This window comes from Maylandia zebra, linkage group LG1, assembly GCF_041146795.1.
Source record: "Maylandia zebra isolate NMK-2024a linkage group LG1, Mzebra_GT3a, whole genome shotgun sequence".
NCBI lineage: Eukaryota > Metazoa > Chordata > Actinopteri > Cichliformes > Cichlidae > Maylandia > Maylandia zebra.
The window spans coordinates 27,860,966-27,878,379 of record NC_135167.1 but is presented as its reverse complement, the minus strand read 5'-3'; the positions used below and the strand labels follow the sequence as shown (position 1 = coordinate 27,878,379).

Sequence of the window (17,414 nt, the reverse complement as noted above, 5' to 3'; positions counted from 1 at the left end):
CAGCTGGATGAGAACTCATCTGTCCTTGACATGAACTTAAGTGTCGTTAAATATGCTCCTTTAATCCAGACTGAAGACAGACCGACAGTTCACAAACACTTGGATTTTCTAGCGTCAGTGGATTATTATTTTTATTGTTCAGTTTTATATAAACATACTTTTTTTATTGTGCCCTCATGTGGTTTTAAGTTGAAGTTTTTTCCTTTTAAATTCAAAAAAGTGCATTTGTTGACTTGTTCTGTGTTGTTTTGTTTTTTTTACAGCACCCCAAAACTACCTGTATGCATGAAATGTGCTTTTTCAATACAGCTGGCTGCTTTACCTTTGAGCAGCAGTGCAGCAGTGAAGTTCAGTTCAATTTAAACACAACAAGCTTTGGAAATAAAGTGATCATACACGAAAGGAAAAAAAAAGGTTTTAAAACACAGAACTACCTGTTCTGTCAAGATATGCAAGTCATGCCATTGCATAAACACATTTGCCCCTTGCACTGGAGACACAATGACAAACACTTCACAGCCTCTTTCACAACACTGTGAAATACCAGACTATAGCTGCTGTACACGTCCTGTGGTCATATGGTCATTTACAAGGGTGCGGGAGTTGAAACTCCTTTGTGAGCCGTTCTGCACCTTAGTTTGAGCTCCGGTGAGGCAGACTGTTATATAACAGAGGACACTGTAGTGAAAAGCATCAGAGATTAGTGCTGGTCAGTCTACCGAGAGCAGGACTTATTGCTTCTGTAAGCTGCGCTATGTAACGGTTTTTCACTGCACTCAGGCAGGGTAATCAGTGATTAATTAATCAATGCTGTTTATCAAGTGAGCGCAGCATTGCTCGCGCAGGCAATGCTCATGGCAGCGCACAAGTTTGGAGCATAAGCACTACACTCCATTGATTAATTCCTCGCAAACAAGTGACGATTTAGAAAGCAAAATATAGGCAAACAACCCCTAACCCACAGCTTGACCTCATGCTCTCACATGCATATTTTGATAACATACAGCTGGTCCAGACTCTGCAACGGTCTGGTTTGGATATCAAACAAATGTGCATGCACGTATTTCCTTACAGTCCAAACATACCAGCCTGTCAAGACACCAGGACGTGCTGCACGACAAGTAGACAGGACAGAGGAAGGAGCACCGCCAAAAAGTAGCAGACCTGGGGAGATGCTGTGATTAGGCAGAGAACAGACACAGGTTTCAGGGAAGGCAAAACCAGATTTGTGGGGCAAGAGAAAAACTGGAAATGATTTTTCCTGTAGAATCAGCAGAGACTGATGTCTGGCATTTGTAAATTCACAAGTTCACGAACACCCTTACTGAAACAGACAATGAAAGAGAGCAATAAACCCAGAGGACATCCAAGGATGCACCACATGCCCACACATAAAAGGGTCTCTTTGTGCAGATGTATCTAGTCTGGTTGTCTGCAAACAATGACTTGATAGTCAAGGTTTGAAATGTGTGACCAAAAACTGTTTTCTCCCATTTAAGCAAATTGATTTTTTTTTTTAAGAAAAAAAAAAAGACAAATAACTCCTGAGTGTCTTGCCTAGAAGCAACAGTTTATTTCAGGACAGGCTACAGATAATTAACTCTTTTTCTTTTTACAAAATACAAGTGAGCAGGTCTGAAAATAACAGGGATTTTTTTTAAGAATGAGAAAAGAGTAAGAAAAGTGGCAGAGAGAGAGAGACAGAGAAAGGTGGATTCGGTGTGTCTGACACACTGCTCTGTCTAAGGCCAAGCCATACACAGTGCAGTCTCCTCCCCTCTCCGGCTTGGCCTATATTAACTTTCCATGGAGCTCCACCTCACAACCAGAGGCACATGGAGTAGGATAACACACCGCCAAGGCTCTGAGAATACATTCACACACATATAAACGGACGGTGGAGTGCACTGGGTCTTTCAAGCTTTCTGCCTTTCGGACTAGGAGTGACGGACATAAAACATACTCTTCTGAATGGACTATTGACTCAGGCACCATGTTGCTCCATTCGTCACTGGAGAATTTCAGCCATGGTAAGAGATCAGAAGATTTTTTTCTTTCATAAAGGAATGAGCAAGCTTGAGAGTGACAAGAGCTGAGGACATTTTAGTTTTTGTGCAGACTTTGTATAAATGAAGAACAGGTTCAACATAATAAAACAGGGGATGCATGCAGGAGGATAGCAATGTCCAGAAATGGAGCTGAGATAAACTCAGATACTCTTTAAAGGTGAAAGTGTGTGTTTTAGTAAGAGACTCTTACCACTGTTGCAAGCAGGTTGACAGCATGTGCACACACTCATTTTCCATACATGAGACACTCTGTGCGCAGCAAACAACACTGATGGACTGCAATAGTGCTGTGTTTGTGTTGGGCCAATGATTAAAAGACTGGCAGAAACAGAAGTAAATTAAAAACATCTCAGTCGGACGTTTCGGTGTAAGACTTGGAGAAACAGTTCTCTTATATCTCATGATAAAAGAGAGGAAGCCCGGAGCACAGAGTGTAATGACCCTGCGGAGATATATCATTAATAACTGAAATGTAAGTAACAGAAGTCCGGATCTTCTGTCTCCAACGTGATCAAAACGTGAGGGCAGGGTCTCATGAAAGACACAATATGTGACTTTATCTTCTGACCTCCATTCTTGGCTCTATACAACAGAGAAAAGAGCACTCGTGGGGGTGAGGGACAACATATCGCACACAATCAGTGAGTTAAGTGCAAAAGGACTAGATGTCAGTAAAGAGAAGTTCTCTCTTTCTGATTTCTACCTGATCAGCTCAAAGGAAGTGACTTGGAGCAAAGACAGTGAAGCTGCTACCTGAACATTTGCATCACTTTTTACAAGCACACTCAATGCAATTTCTAAAGGCAGTTTCATTCATCTTTTCTAGAAAAGCCGCTTATAAATAATAGATTTACCAAACCAACAAATAATAAATAAATAAATACACCTCAGCTAGGTCTTTATGCTTTTAAAATATAGCTGATAAAAGTACGTAATTACATAGCTCTACGTCTTTGGGAGCATTAATGGACGGGGTAACATATAGCCCAATCGTAATCTGATGTTCAGAGCAGCGGTGAACTATATCATGTCTTTTCCCAACATTTCTCTCTCTCAGTCGCATCACGTTCCGGCAGCATGTAGTTTCTCTCTCCATCGCAGAGCCCACCCCGGCCCGTAAGAGCCAGCCGCATTGTCGGACACATGGGCACTCACATGGTCTGCATGCGGATGCTGATGTAGACTTCTGCGGCTATGATGCTCCTTCCTGCACACCCACCCGTTCCCTCTCCATCCCTCCATTCACAGCATCCACAGAGAGGGAGGACCGGGCGCTCCGCGGGACCATCCGTAGAATGAGGGAATCAAATCAGTGCCGTATTTGATTTCTTCACTTCTTTTCCTCGGGATGTGTAATCCTCGCGGAGATCTGATGTGACGTGATGTCGGGCCGCTAAAAGAGAAACACCCTGTCGGTGCCAAAGGGAGTAAATCCGCATGGCGCATGTGAGTGACCTGTCCGGGTTTTTTTTTTTTTTAAGTCACTGACAAGACCACTACTGCGCGTCACTAAAAATAAATAAATAAAATGAAACAAAAAGCTAGAAAACAGCTTCGTTTTGCAAAGAAAAGACAAATAATACCATTCGTACTATTGATGCTGCCTTGAGTAAAATTTAACAATGGTTGGAAAATAGAGGGATGACGCTTTATCAACAGAAATTCTGAGAGGCAATAAATAGGCAATGATTTTCTATTTGGAGGACAACTCAAATTTTAAATGTAAAATACTAAAGAGCAAAGTGTAAGCAAATGATGCACTGAGGTGTTTCAACTAAAATGAACAGCTGTATCTGCTCTGCAGGTTATAATGCAGTATTTCCACCCCCCAGATTTCCAGATAGGAGATCAAATAGGCTGGGTAAAGAATGTTCTTCCTGGTCCATTATCTTGTGGCATCCTCATTTTACGTTGCATAATAGAGCAAGTGACAAAAAACAAAACAAAACAAAAAACTCTTTCTAGAGGTTTGTTACTTCTGGGGGTTGGTCTATTATAAAATGGCCTGCAGTTACGGCTGGTTGAACTTTGCATGCATCAAGAGGTGATAATGAGGTAAGTGATGGTGAGGTTGCCTGTGGTACAGTGCTGCTATCACTTGGACTATAAACACAAACACTGAGTTGGAATGAACTCCAACTTCAAATGTTTTGAATGATTCCTGCTGTATTCAAGTACTGCTCGAAGCATACAGCTCCACCTATAAATATAGATACAGATATATCTGACTGTCAAAGTTCTGGGCTGGAAACAATAGATTATTTTTTGTGTTTTTATTTTTATTTCTTTTAAACCAATTCAATCACCAGTTGCTGACATTTCAGCTGCTTACCAACTTAATTGTTCATTACACTGCTAAAATATCAATACATGTATTATGAGTAATATGACACAGTTGTGTTTCTGTGATAATAAAAATGATCAGAAACATGAGGTGATTAATTCATGATTTTTAGAAATAATGCAAATGATCTAAGTTAAACTTCATTATTTATGAAGCAGTGCCAACTCACTGCATGCTGTTGTCTGAATAATGAACCCAGTGAACCCAGAGTGGGGTTAGGGTATTAGAACTAGAGATAATTACAGTACTCTATCAATGTAATAGTGGGTTGATAATAATTTTAAAAATAAATCAGGAATATTTATTTGTAAATAACTGCTAGTATGCAACTAAAAGCTGGGGAAAACAACAAATAAGTAAAAATAAATTGTTTGTTGAAGACTCGTAGTCGTAGTAGACAACTTTCCGACAGTCAGTGAAGGTGGCCTTGTGACGTCGCTGCTGCCTTTCTCTACCTAGCCTAAATGGCGATTGCAACAGATCCGCATAGCACCGGGAGCGGATCGCAGTCAAACCTCGTCTGGGTTTGATTAAAACTATAGCCCGCCTAATGCAACAAACAAGGACCGTGAGTAACATGTTATATATAGATTCTGATTATTATGTACATGTTATGTTGGATTCGCTGTTATTCGAGCCGTTTAATCGACGTCGGCTTTGTGCTGCTTAGCGCTAGGAAAGCTGTACCACGTAGTCAGAAGCCTCCGCCAACAACGACCCCTTTGTTCGCGCTGTCGGCACATTTCTCGCTGGCTTGATGGTTTTTTTAAGTATATAAAATGAGTGATGTAGTGAGATATGTTTTCCACATATAATTTAGCTCATGTTAATGTCAAAGGGTGGTCGTGGTTATGTTCTAAATTAGATCAACGGCGGTCTCTCGCTTGCTTGCCGTTACTCTGCCATTCTTCGCTTTTTTTTTTCTCCCCCGCGAGCTAGTCAACAGAGACCGGGCGAGGGCCAAAAGTAGGCGCTGTGAACACGGTTATTCGTCTTTAATGTGTAGTATTCGTGTACTCTCGTGGATACTGATCTTCGTGAAGCTTCTAAATGTTATCTCTTTAATTTTAACGATACCTAGAAAACCGGACTAGCAGGCGCGTCACTGGAGCGGGGGAGGGGTTAGCTTCTCGTAATGTCACCGCGTTCAAAAGCCGGCCGAGCGAGGCAGCTTGTTGCTTAATGGAAATCCCTAACACATGTCAGCCTTACAGAGTGAGACATCTTCATAGAAGACGGAAACAATGTGTCAAATGATGGGCTCAAACCCAGTTTGCTCTGGCACAATACATGTGTTCTCACACTTATTTTTTGTTTTGTTTTTCTTTGTCTTTCAGGTTATATCCAAGTAAAATGGAGGATAGTTTTGATTGCGACTGTGGCGAGCTAGAGCCACCTGATCATTGAGGCTGAGGAATTACTTTAGAGACTTAAAGGCCAGACTCATTTCAATTTTTATAGACGACGTGAATTGACAGGAAAACTACACAGACAGATCTATACATATATTTACAAAGGAAAAAAAGAAAGAAAGAAAGAAAAGAATTAGCAGTGCGTTTACTCACATGAAGCTGCTCAGGACCAGTCATACACTGAATGTATTTGCACTGTGAGGATGCAATTACGTGCTTTTATAGTTTAAGATCGTGCCAGTGCGCTTTAATTTGCCTCACAGACCATTCCATTTGCCGTCTGCAAACACTAGTTTACTTAGAGCTGTTCATTTAAATATATCCACACATTCAGGATTGGAGGATGAATTCAACTTTAAAATTTTCTCTCCTTACTCAAAATGGAAGGAAACTTTGACTACACATTAAAACCTTGCATCTGACAGTGACAGCTAGAGGGGGTGACTTGGTAGTCGTCTGTACAGGGGTCAGCGGAACCTCTGAAGCAAGGGGGGGCGGGGATTCCTCTGTTAAGTGCGAAAATTGGGCTTGAAACGGGCCAGAGGATTAACATTAGAGATAGCAGAAGCTTGGTGTAGAAGCCCACAAAAACAAAAAGTCATGGCAGAGAAGTTTGAGTCATTGATGAACATCCACGGCTTTGACCTGGGTTCTCGCTACATGGACTTGAAGCCTCTGGGCTATGGAGGGAATGGCCTCGTGTTCTCAGCAGTTGACACTGACTGTGACAAGCGTGTAGCCGTGAAGAAAATTATCTTGACTGACCCCCAGAGCGTCAAGCACGCCCTCCGGGAAATCAAGATTATCAGACGCCTCGACCATGACAACATTGTCAAGGTATGTTGGGAGGTTCAAAGTTTAAAAAAAAAAAAGAAAACGTTGCTATCTTTTTTTTTTATCTGGCTGTGATAGAAAATGAAAAGACTTCATGATCAACACATACCCTCCTTTTTATGGAACTAGGTGTTTGAGACGTTGGGCCCCAGCGGTCGCAGGCTAACAGAGGATGTGGTGTCTCTTACGGAGGTCAACTCGGTCTACATTGTGCAAGAGTACATGGAGACTGATTTGTGTCAGCTACTGGAGAGGGGCCTTCTCTCAGAGGATCACGCCCGGCTCTTCATGTACCAGCTCCTCAGGGGCCTTAAATACATCCACTCTGCCAATGTGCTGCACCGTGACCTCAAGCCTGCCAACCTGTTTGTCAACACGGAGGACCTGGTACTTAAAATCGGGGACTTTGGACTGGCACGCATTATGGACCCTCACTACTCTCACAAGGTAAGACCAATTGCAGAGTTTTGCTGGTCTGCTGTGGTTTATGATGGGTGGTTATAATGCAGCACAGGCTACAGCGCAAAGCAGAACAAATATAGCAGCGCTGGTGAACTCTTTGCCCATATACGAGTGCTCTGCTGCTCTGACACGAGATGTTTATTGCCCAGTAATGTGGTACTCCCCAGGGTGACGCAGTTTTTTGAGCAGGAAGTGAGCTAGAAAGGATGTGGTTCCTTGAGGTAAGGCCTCGCCTTCCCTTCTCATAAGTGAGGGTTGAAAACAAAGCCGTGGGAAACATTTTTTTCCATTATGTAAAAGTATAGACGATAAGAATTGGAGATTAGTTTGTGATAATGTGGCTTAATTAAGACGTGCTACAATAGGATCTCCAGTGGAGGGTGTGTGTGTGTGTGTGTGTGTGTGTGTGTGTGTGTGTGTGTGTGTGTGTGTGTGTGTGTGTGTGTGTGTGTGGGGGGGGGGGGTGTAATGTTTTCACAATGACACAAAACCGGAAGAGTTCAACGTTGCGCCTCCATCAGCTTTTAGAGAAAACTGACGAAGGCTTGAGGCTGCAAAAATTTGTTGTGGACATCCTGCTCTTAAAAAATAAAAATTGAGGATTTGTTACATCTGAAAGGAGGATGCTTTGCATGAGTTCTCTTTGCATGAGGTCATTGCTCCAATAAGCAAATTCTCATGCATGAGACTTTTAGAAGTGAAGACATTTGTGTCCCTTGCTGTTTTCTTTGTTCATGGCTTTTCACTGGTTTCTGAAAGATGCTTACTGTAAACACGTGCTTAGAAAGCCAAATGCTGGCACGCCATCTGTTGAATGCACACATTTTAATGCTTTCTATAAAACCACCTTTGTTCTGTGAAGCAATGTAATTGTAGCATTAAAGAAGCTGTTTCTGTCTTCAGTGTGAGAAGAGTATAGATCAGCCTGTGTAATTGCAGCCACGTGGGAGGCCTGTGTAGCTCTTGTGTGTTGCTGTCACCTTTATAAAGGGATGAGGAAATTCCAGTTGATGGCCATATGGTGGTGTAATGTGAGGAAATCTAGGTTGGGAAGCCTCTGTGTCTCTGCCCGGATCTTCTTGAGGCGCTAAGGTGGTCAGATGCTTGCATGTGTCTCGGATTAGTCACAGAAGGGAAATGGGGCTCAAGTGATGGGTGATCTCACTGGATGGTACTGTCTCATTCATATCCATTACTCATCCAGGCTCCTGCCACACAATGCATCCCTCGAAATAGACTTACGCACCCTTGTTTACCATAACTGGCTTAATTGCCAGTTAAATACGAAAACTGCGTTTTGGTCATGTAGTCACATTTTCAGCTCTGACTGTTTTCATATGAGTCATGTCTTTTGAGACAGTATGTCACTGTGCACTAGGAAGAGTAAGGTAATAGTTGCTGGGAAGGAATGAGAGCTTCACAGTTTAGTGTCTGTAGCAGGCCAGATGCTTTAGAGTTTTTATTTTTTCCCTCCTTAAGCTGCTTGCCTGGGGTCAGAGCTCAAAGATGTACTGCAGCAGATTACTGCTGTTTTGCTCAAAGATGGAAACGCTATAGTCAGATTGACTAACTGGTTTTCCATGAAGCTCTCCTTACTGTGTTTTTGTTTGTTTTGTTTTTGTTTTGGGTTTTTTCATTGTTTTTGTGATAATAGCTGTACCAAGGGGCAAAGTTAAGCTAGTATCTTTACCAACCACCTTTTTATGGCTCCTAGACTCATTTAAAGTGAGTGTCTAAGAACAAATGAGGTGTGTTTAAAAATGAACTTGGCACCCCCAGATAACACACCAGTGGCACAGCGTGAAGGTGTTAAAAAAACAGTTGGTTTTACTGTTGACCACATGCCACATTCACTGGGGGGCAAATGCTCTTTCACGACCACCCTCTACTTAGAGCACAGGGTCCGAGACGCAGTGCTGGAGTGCAATGTATTTGAATAACATCATTTCTAAAAAAAAAAACACAGCTCTATTTTTCAAGTGAACTTCAGTTTCTAGTTTAGCTTCGGTAATGTGATCTTGGATTCATGCATCAGTGGTGCATTCACCAGGCGTTTGTTTAATCCTTTCCTCCCACGCTTTTTCTTTCTTATAATGCCTTGGCTAAAAGACATCAACAGCTCATGGTTCCCTTTAGGCTTTTAATAATCCTGCATAGCTTTGTTTTAAGCACAACTACCTGTTTCTGTGGGGAAACAGTTTCTGTCTCTGTGAGCTTTGAGGTCTCGCCTAATAGTAGCTCATACTCAAGAATGACAAAAATTCACGTGTACTCATCCAACTTTTCCAACCCCAGTTCCCCTCCTTTTCCCAGCCAGCCCTTTGTCTCATTGTGGGAGCCTTGCTCAGAGCCTTATTTGAAGCTGATCTAAAGCCTGCGTTCGCTTTCAGTCTTGTCCCAAACTTTAGCTAGAGACTAAGCTGAACCAAAAGTCAGTCAAAGAAGCTTTTAACAGTTTTAAACAAGAATTGCTGAGGCTTTAACAATTTTTACTGTGTGTCTAAGTTAAGCAGTTTGAGTGTGTCAAAAATACATTCTCTAGAAGTGACATCCAGTCTAGTCTTCGCTATTCTTGTGATTTATCACTGAGAGATCGTTTGGCTTGGCAAACCATTTAAAGGTTTGTCTTTTTATGACGCCTAGAAAAAAGTGGCAAACTTGTCAGACATTCGCATAATTTTGTGCTGTGGAAACAGTTGTTTGCATGTTGCCTGTCAGACTATTGAATATTGAAAAAGTGTGATCTTGTGCTTGCCTGTGGTTTGGTATAATTTTCAGTAATTTGAGATGCTATAGAGGTGATAGCCGTGACGTTGTTAGGAATGTTATAAAAGACCTTCACAAGGTTTGTTTCTGCCACACATTCATCAAAGTGAACAATTCTAAGCCACAGCTGCAATAAAAAGCATACTTGACCCAGTTATTTAGCTACCACTGGGCCTGTCTGGTGCCAGACTTTACAAGATTCAGAATAAATGCAGCAAAGTTGACTTCAGGCTCAATGAGTTTTAGAGAGCTGGTTTTGATTATTCCACCCTGTACTTTCTTGATTTTAAACAGTAGTTTAATCTTGTTCTGCAGCAAGCAGATGTATCACAAATTATTCAGAGAAGCCAAAGATCCAGATGGAAATGTTTTTTTTTTTCTTATTTATTAGGCACACATCCTCCTCATTTAGTACTTGACAGTTGAACTCGGAAGTGAATCTGTATTGGCAACAAAATTGATTACTTATTTTTCGGTCAACAGCTTTATCCTGGATTGGGAGGTGGGGGAGGATCTTTCTGATTCTCCAGAAGCCACCTTTACTGACATCTGGTTAAACCTGCTTGAGGTTGCTCTGACTAACCACAGCCTGTCACATGGAGAGGCCTAGTTGTGAATCATTAAATGTCAGCCTGAGCTGTTGTAGATCCAGTAGTGAAGTTATTCACCAGCTGCTGCTGGAGGTACTGACATTGTTAATGCTTTAAAGCTTTATGGTGAATGGTCCGCTTGAAAATCTGTAAAAGAATTGAGCTGGAAGGTTCACCTAATGCACTTTATGCACTTAGCTGGTAGGCAAACTTTAATCTGTTCCTTTTAGTTCAGAGTCCATTACGCATTGTCCTTACTCTCTGCAATGACTCTTTCAAGCTAACCTAATTTACATTCTCTGTTAAGCTGGTTGTGTGTGTTTCTCCCCCGTAAACACAATCTCACAGGTCGGCTTTACCAGCTGCTTCTCAGAATGGGTTCTGGTCCCAGTCACTAGGTATGACCTGTCTATGTGCCAGACTATCTCTTAATTCCCCCCACCTCTTTACAATCTTCTCTCGGACAGACGGATTAGCTGGTTACCTGTAGGAAGGAATACATGTCGTGTCATTTATAGGTCCCATCAAAACAAGGGCTTGCAGGCACTTAAGGATAGGATGACATCAAGTATTTGTGGCTAAATTTGGGCAGAAATGGGAGCCTCCCACAGTGGTGAGCAGTCCATTTTGGTCCCACAAACTACCACTCCATGTGGGGGGGAAAAAGAGCGCAGCAAGGGTGTTGTTTTACCACTCCCCCTCCCCCCATTGAGTGTGTAGACACACATACAGAGGTCAGCTTCCTTTATGCTTGGTGCCCTCCTGGCCTTGTGACTAGTCAGGCACTGTTTGAGTGCAGGTTAGTGGCAGTGGGGTATTATCCTGCTCAGACTGCTGACATGGCCTGCTCTCCCCTCTTTTCATTGGTCTCTTCTTTTTTGGGCGGGGGGTCTTTGTATGCTGTGTGGTGTACGTGACCAGCACAGAGTACGGATGTTAAGGAGATGGCACAGGGCTCTGAATGTTTAGCACAGACTTGCAGGATAGTGTCACATCTCCTGTTACCTGTATTGTGTGGCAAACGTGGAGGTACATGAAACAAGGGTAATCATAGCTTTAGAGCTGGGCGAGATGAGATTTTTTCATATCACGATATGTTTTGTTTTTTTTCATTTCAGGCGATAACGATATCTATCACGATATAAGCCAAATAACTATATTTGTAAGATTTAAATGTGCCGTTGCTCACAAGTAAAATGTGAAATAATCAGCAGCTTGTTTTTATTTAAATATTTATTTCCCATAATAAGTTCAACAGGGTAGATGTACTTAAGGAACATGAGACTTTTTCAGATAAATAAAGGCAAATATTGCAAACTACACAAAAGGCAGCCGCTAAAGCGTTTAAGTTTCAAAATAGAACAAACGAATCAGACTAAATTGTCAATTCCACTTAGAAACAAAATATTAATTCTAAAAATAAATCTTAGTTTGTTTTACAGAAGAACAGACAAAACTGACTAACTTTTGTCAATATCAAATAAACTGAGAACTAAAAGGAAATTCTCAATCTCTCCTTGTTGTATATCTTAGCTTTTCAAACAGTGTTAACAGTTACTTTAGTCTGACAAAAGCCGATTGACGAATTAGCGCTTCCAGTCAGAGACTGAGGCTACGTCCACACGTACACGGGTATTTTTGAAAACGGAGATTTTCCGTTTTCGTTTTAAAAAATAATCCCGTCCACACATAAAGGCAGAAATGAAGGAAAACGCTGCTATGAACATGCCAAAGCAGCAGGTGGCGCTAGATTCCTAACCGTGCCGAAATGTTGGCCAATCAGAAGTCTAGAAGCCTCGGTGGGAAAAAGTAAACAAAGCTGGGGCATAGAAGCAGAACCGAGTCGTATGTGTGGACGGACAGTAACTGTGTGTATATGTAAGCATTTAAACACTGCAGAGAGTACAATTAACAGTAACAGTATTGTAGAAATTCATTTCACCGAAACAATAACGTGGCGCAGTGTGACGCATGCACCAGTTTATTGTATTTCCAGACTTGCTTTCGGCACAATTTACAGTGCACGCTACTCTGTTTTTTGTCAGACTTGAAATAGCCGAAATACCGTCACACTACGGAACTTCTATGGCTCTTCCGTTTGACAATCTCTCCGGCGTTGGAACCATCATCTGTTTTCTCTTCGGTCACGCTCGGTTGATTTTTCTAGTCAGCACACTCATTTCCTCCATTACGCGCTGGCTCCATTACCCGCTGGCTGCTTCCCAAACAAACACACGTGCGGCTTGGCACTTGTGCTGTACGTAACAAGTCACGCGACGTGATGCTGCGGCTGTGATTGGTTCGGCTCTGCGCTACTTAATTTGGATTGGCTGACCTTTTTATTTATTTTTTTTTTTTTTGAGGACAAGAGCGGCGAGGTCTATCGCAATAGCTTAATTTCTCTATCGAGTAAAAGTTATATCGCGATACATGTCGTTATCGTTCTATCGCCCAGCTCTACATAGCTTTTATTGTGAATCACTGCAGACTTATGAGCATCTTACCTCTGAATGAAAACAAACTGAAAGTAACTTGTCACTCATAAAAAAATAATAATAACAATAATAATAATGATAATGCTGCACTATTTCCAGTACTGTAATGTATTTTTTAGAGGGTTACAATTAATGTCTGGTTTCCCACCACGACAGGGCCATCTCTCTGAAGGTCTTGTCACAAAGTGGTACAGATCTCCTCGCCTGCTGCTCTCTCCTAACAACTACACCAAAGCCATCGACATGTGGGCTGCTGGCTGCATCTTTGCTGAGATGCTCACAGGGAAAACCCTGTTTGCAGGTAAATGTTGACTCAGTTTGTTATGTCAGACTCACTCCTCACACCTTGTGTAAAATCAGTCTTTAAGGTGGCTCAAGTGACAGAGTTAAATGTCAAGTATAGGTGTGATGACACATATGCTAATTTTGTTTGTTAAACACATGGTAAACCAGACAGTCTGGTTTGACTTTGCGTATTCGGCCGGTGCAGGGAGAGACTGTTCTTGTTAAAACAGCCTTGAGCTGACCACAAGGCAAATGAAATCTCAATTCCCATGATCTGAAGCAGATCATGGGAATCGAGGCTGCCTCACTCAAACTCCCTCAGTCATGCAGAAGTTGAGTCATGGGTTCTCTTCTAAAAAACTCCATAATATTTCTGTTTGCTGTTTCAGGAGCTCACGAACTGGAACAGATGCAGCTGATCCTGGAGTCAATCCCTGTACTACGAGACGAAGACCGCCAGGAGCTCCATAGCGTAATTCCCGTCTTTATCCGCAATGACATGACCAAGCCTCACACACCATTGGCCAAACTGCTGCCTGATGTCAGTCCGCAGGGTAAGTACCACTTTAATTAATCAGAAGTACTTGGAGCCTTATGAAGTGCTTGTGAACCCAGGGTCATGGTCGTGTACTTCATAGATCACATCTCGTATTTCCAGCTTGATAATCTCATTGTCCTTCTCCTTTACAGCCCTTGATTTCCTGGAGAAGATCCTGACCTTTAACCCCATGGATCGTCTGACTGCGGAAGAGGCCCTGGCACACCCCTATATGGCTGACTACTCCTTCCCCCTGGATGAGCCTGTGTCTCTGCACCCCTTTCACATTGAGGATGAGGTAGATGATATCCTGCTCATGGACCAGAGCCACAGCCACACTTGTGACAGGTGTGCCTTCTCACTTATTTCCCTCTCACATATTCTCTTGGGATTAACTTCAGCGGAATTTGTTTTGCTGTGCTTGCTGCAAGTGAGCAGCTCTCACTGTTTGACTAGAGTTTATTTGCAAACTTAGTCTGTATATGACTGTTGCTAATGAAGTCTTTCTATTTCTTTATCCATTAGGTATCATGAGAGCCAGTTCTCAGAAGCTGACTGGCACTTGCACAGCACCCATGACCCAGACGAAGTTCAGGTTGACCCAAGGGCACTCTCCGATGTAACGGACGAAGAGGTCGTCCAGGTGAGTTATTTTTGACAAACGCTTCAAACCTACTATCAAAACTATTTTCACTGCTTTTTCAGAACCTTAAGGGTGATTAATTCTGGGCAAGGATGCAAGTATTGGATTGATCTTAAAGCGGTATACATCAATAAAAGCCTTAAGGCCGGGTTCCCATTCATAGATTGAGCTTTATTGCTAACATAAATAAACATTATTTCAGAGGCAGCCTTCCTTGAATTTTACATGTATTTTTGTTTGGATAGGCTTAATCCATGTCTGAAAAAAGCTAGGTGCAAGAGAGCTCATTCCTTACTAATATAAATTGGATTTAAATCAGTACTGACTTAAATGATCAGATTCTGAAAGGTAGCTGTTGTCTTTTTCTAGGTGGATCCTCGTAAATATGCTGATGGAGATCGAGAGAAGTTCCTGGACGAGCCGTCCTTCGACTACTCAACCCCATTCCCACTAGAGAGATCTTGGCAGGATGACCACCACGAGAACAAATACTGTGACTTGCAGTGTAGCCACACCTGTAACTACAAGGCTGTGTCGCCCTCCTACCTGGACAACCTCATCTGGAGAGACAGTGAAGTCAACCACTACTACGAACCCAAGCTTATCATCGACCTCTCCAACTGGAAGGAGCAGCAGAGCAAGGAGAAGGCAGACCGCAAGTCCAAGAGCAAATGCGAGAAGAACGGGCTGGTAAAGGCTCAGATCGCATTAAAGGAGGCAGAGAAGAGCCCTGTAGAGAAGGACAAAGTGCAAGAGAAACACCAGACGGAAAAGCCTCAGAGCCAGCAGAACCAAGGCTTTGACTTTGACTCCTTCATTGCCAGCACCATCAAGCTGAGCCTGCAGCCGGAGCCCTGTCAGGAGGTGACCCTGCTCAACGATGTGGGGCTCCTGAATGAGGTGGGCCTCCTGAACGAGCTCAACTTTTCTGTCTCCCAGCTCGAGGCTCCTCGCTCAACCTCTATGTCCAAGTCCATAAGTCAGGAGAAGGAGGAGAAGTGCCTGGTAAATCTCGCCCAGCTAGGTGGCGGAGGGCTGGGAGTGGTCGGCGGGGACTGCGTCTGGCCTGCTCGCCCCTGGGAGAGCTCTGGGGACACGGTCGGAGAGAATGGCATTTTGATAGACGAAGCGTGCTGGGACATTGGCAAAGAGGACCACCTCCAGAAGGAAAGCCCTTACACCAGCTACCTGGACCACCTGTTCAGCAGGAGGGAAGAAGCCGTCTCCGAGACTGCCAGCCCGCAGATTGGGTCCCCGGTGGTGAAAGAGCTAGACGAGAGCTTCCTTGACAGAAGCACGGAGATTGTGCTCAATATGCAGCTGGACTCTCTGGCCCTTCCTGGCTTTGACAGCACTGATGAACTGCCTCTAAAATCCATCCAGGCGTCCCTCACCCCCTGCGCTGTCAAATGCTCCCCACAAATTGCCCACAAAACGTACAGCAGCATCTTCAAACATCTTAATTAAGGAAATGTATATCTTCCTCACAGTGCAAAATCTAGGCAGTTTTGTTTTTATGTTGCTTTTTTTTTTTTTAAATAATATGGTATACTGTACTTGAATCATTTCATACCTTTTTTTTGTTATTATTATGTTTGTTTGTTTGTTTGTTTGTTTTTTTAAAGAGTCGAAAAGGGTGATTTTATTTAAAGAGTTTTGATCATCACTCTGAGCCTTGATCACCAGGCCTTCATGGGTTAATGTCTACACCCTCATTGCTATACTGGCATGTCAGTCGCACATTTAAGTACTGTAGATGAAAGAGGAGCGGGAAAGAAGTATCTAGAGGAGGGAGGATGAGGTAGAGAGGATTTAAGAGATGAAGTTTGGCCGTTCTGGGTGTGACATAAAGAAGGAAGGTAGACGCTAACATTGCTGTGGGGTTTTAAAGTGCTCTCAAACAGCCTTTCCTGGGGTGGGGTGTCTTGTTCGTCATGTTTTTTTTGTTTTTCCTTCTTTTTAAAATATTCTTTGACCTTCTGACATTTTTTTTTTTCCCTGAAGAAAGCTTCCTTGAAAACCCTTTCATACTGTAAATCTGACACATGATGCCAGCAGCAACCATTATCGTAGGCGTTAATGTAAATGTGTTATCTACCTCAAGGTAACAGCCGCGAGAGACACTCGAAGCCGCACTAGTGCTTTACACACATGACCATCCTCATACCATGAAATGAAGTGGTCGCGTAGATGAAATCTGTCTCACTTTAGCAATTAACATAGTGAGGTGTTTCAGTAATCATTTATTTATTTCTAGCAAAATGTGCGCTATTTATTTTATCAAAATGTGTTATTTCAATGTGATTATTGAAGATTTGAGGAGTTGGGCAGACTTCCATTTTCATTTTTGGCACTATACGGGCGTGCAAGTGTTCTTTTGTTTTAAGGTAGGATGCATATTCATGTGTTATGTTGAAGTCGAGGCTTTCCATTTTCCATCAATACTGTTCTAATGGATATCTTTTTTTTTTCTTTTTTTTAAAAAATGGGTGCGTTTTGTCTTTAGTGGAGAAAAAAATTATTTTATGGTTTAACGAAGCGCCTAAAAGTCTTAATTTTTTTTTTATCCAAATGTAAAAAAATAAAATAAAATTAAAGTTGCGTGCATGGAGGCAGGAGAAAGGTACAGTTAATGGTGAGTATAATGTACGTCAGTTTTAATTGTACTTTTTTGTTTTTTGTTTGTTAAATTTCTATGTACTTTTTCCAGGCAAGCATGATGAAATTAGGTTAAGGTGTAGCATGTAGAACACTTACGGACTTTTTTTGTAATCATTGGTTCCCCTGTTCTACAAAATATCTCAATAAAAATTATTGGCAGAGAGTTTAGCCTCCTCTTCCTTGTTCTTGATCGGGGATTGGCCCCGTCATAAACCTGGTCCTTGGAGAAGACGTGCCGCCAAATCTATGTGCCACTTTTAAAGTCCAAGTAAGCAGACTGGATTTCACTGGAAGTGCTGGGGACACGGGATTTGA

General features: G+C 42.4%; 1 protein-coding gene across 3 annotated transcripts; it reads left to right on the top strand.

Annotated features, from left to right (window-relative positions):
* The first annotated feature begins 1,816 nt into the window (after positions 1-1,816).
* On the top strand, positions 1,817-17,262 carry mapk6 (mitogen-activated protein kinase 6). Of its 3 annotated transcripts, XM_012916972.5 has the most exons (9): positions 1,817-2,030; positions 3,318-3,515; positions 5,751-6,662; positions 6,789-7,106; positions 13,129-13,273; positions 13,647-13,811; positions 13,948-14,143; positions 14,321-14,438; positions 14,808-17,262. In XM_012916972.5, the coding sequence occupies exons 3-9, from the start codon at positions 6,426-6,428 to the stop codon at positions 15,903-15,905; spliced, it is 2,277 nt and encodes a 758-aa protein (XP_012772426.2). In that variant the 5' UTR covers positions 1,817-2,030; positions 3,318-3,515; positions 5,751-6,425; the 3' UTR covers positions 15,906-17,262. The 3 variants fall into 3 exon arrangements, with proteins under 3 accessions (XP_012772426.2, XP_004543520.2, XP_004543518.2); XM_004543463.5 differs by lacking the exon at positions 3,318-3,515; XM_004543461.5 differs by lacking the exons at positions 1,817-2,030; positions 3,318-3,515 and adding an exon at positions 4,815-4,981.
* The last annotated feature ends 152 nt before the right edge of the window (positions 17,263-17,414 follow it).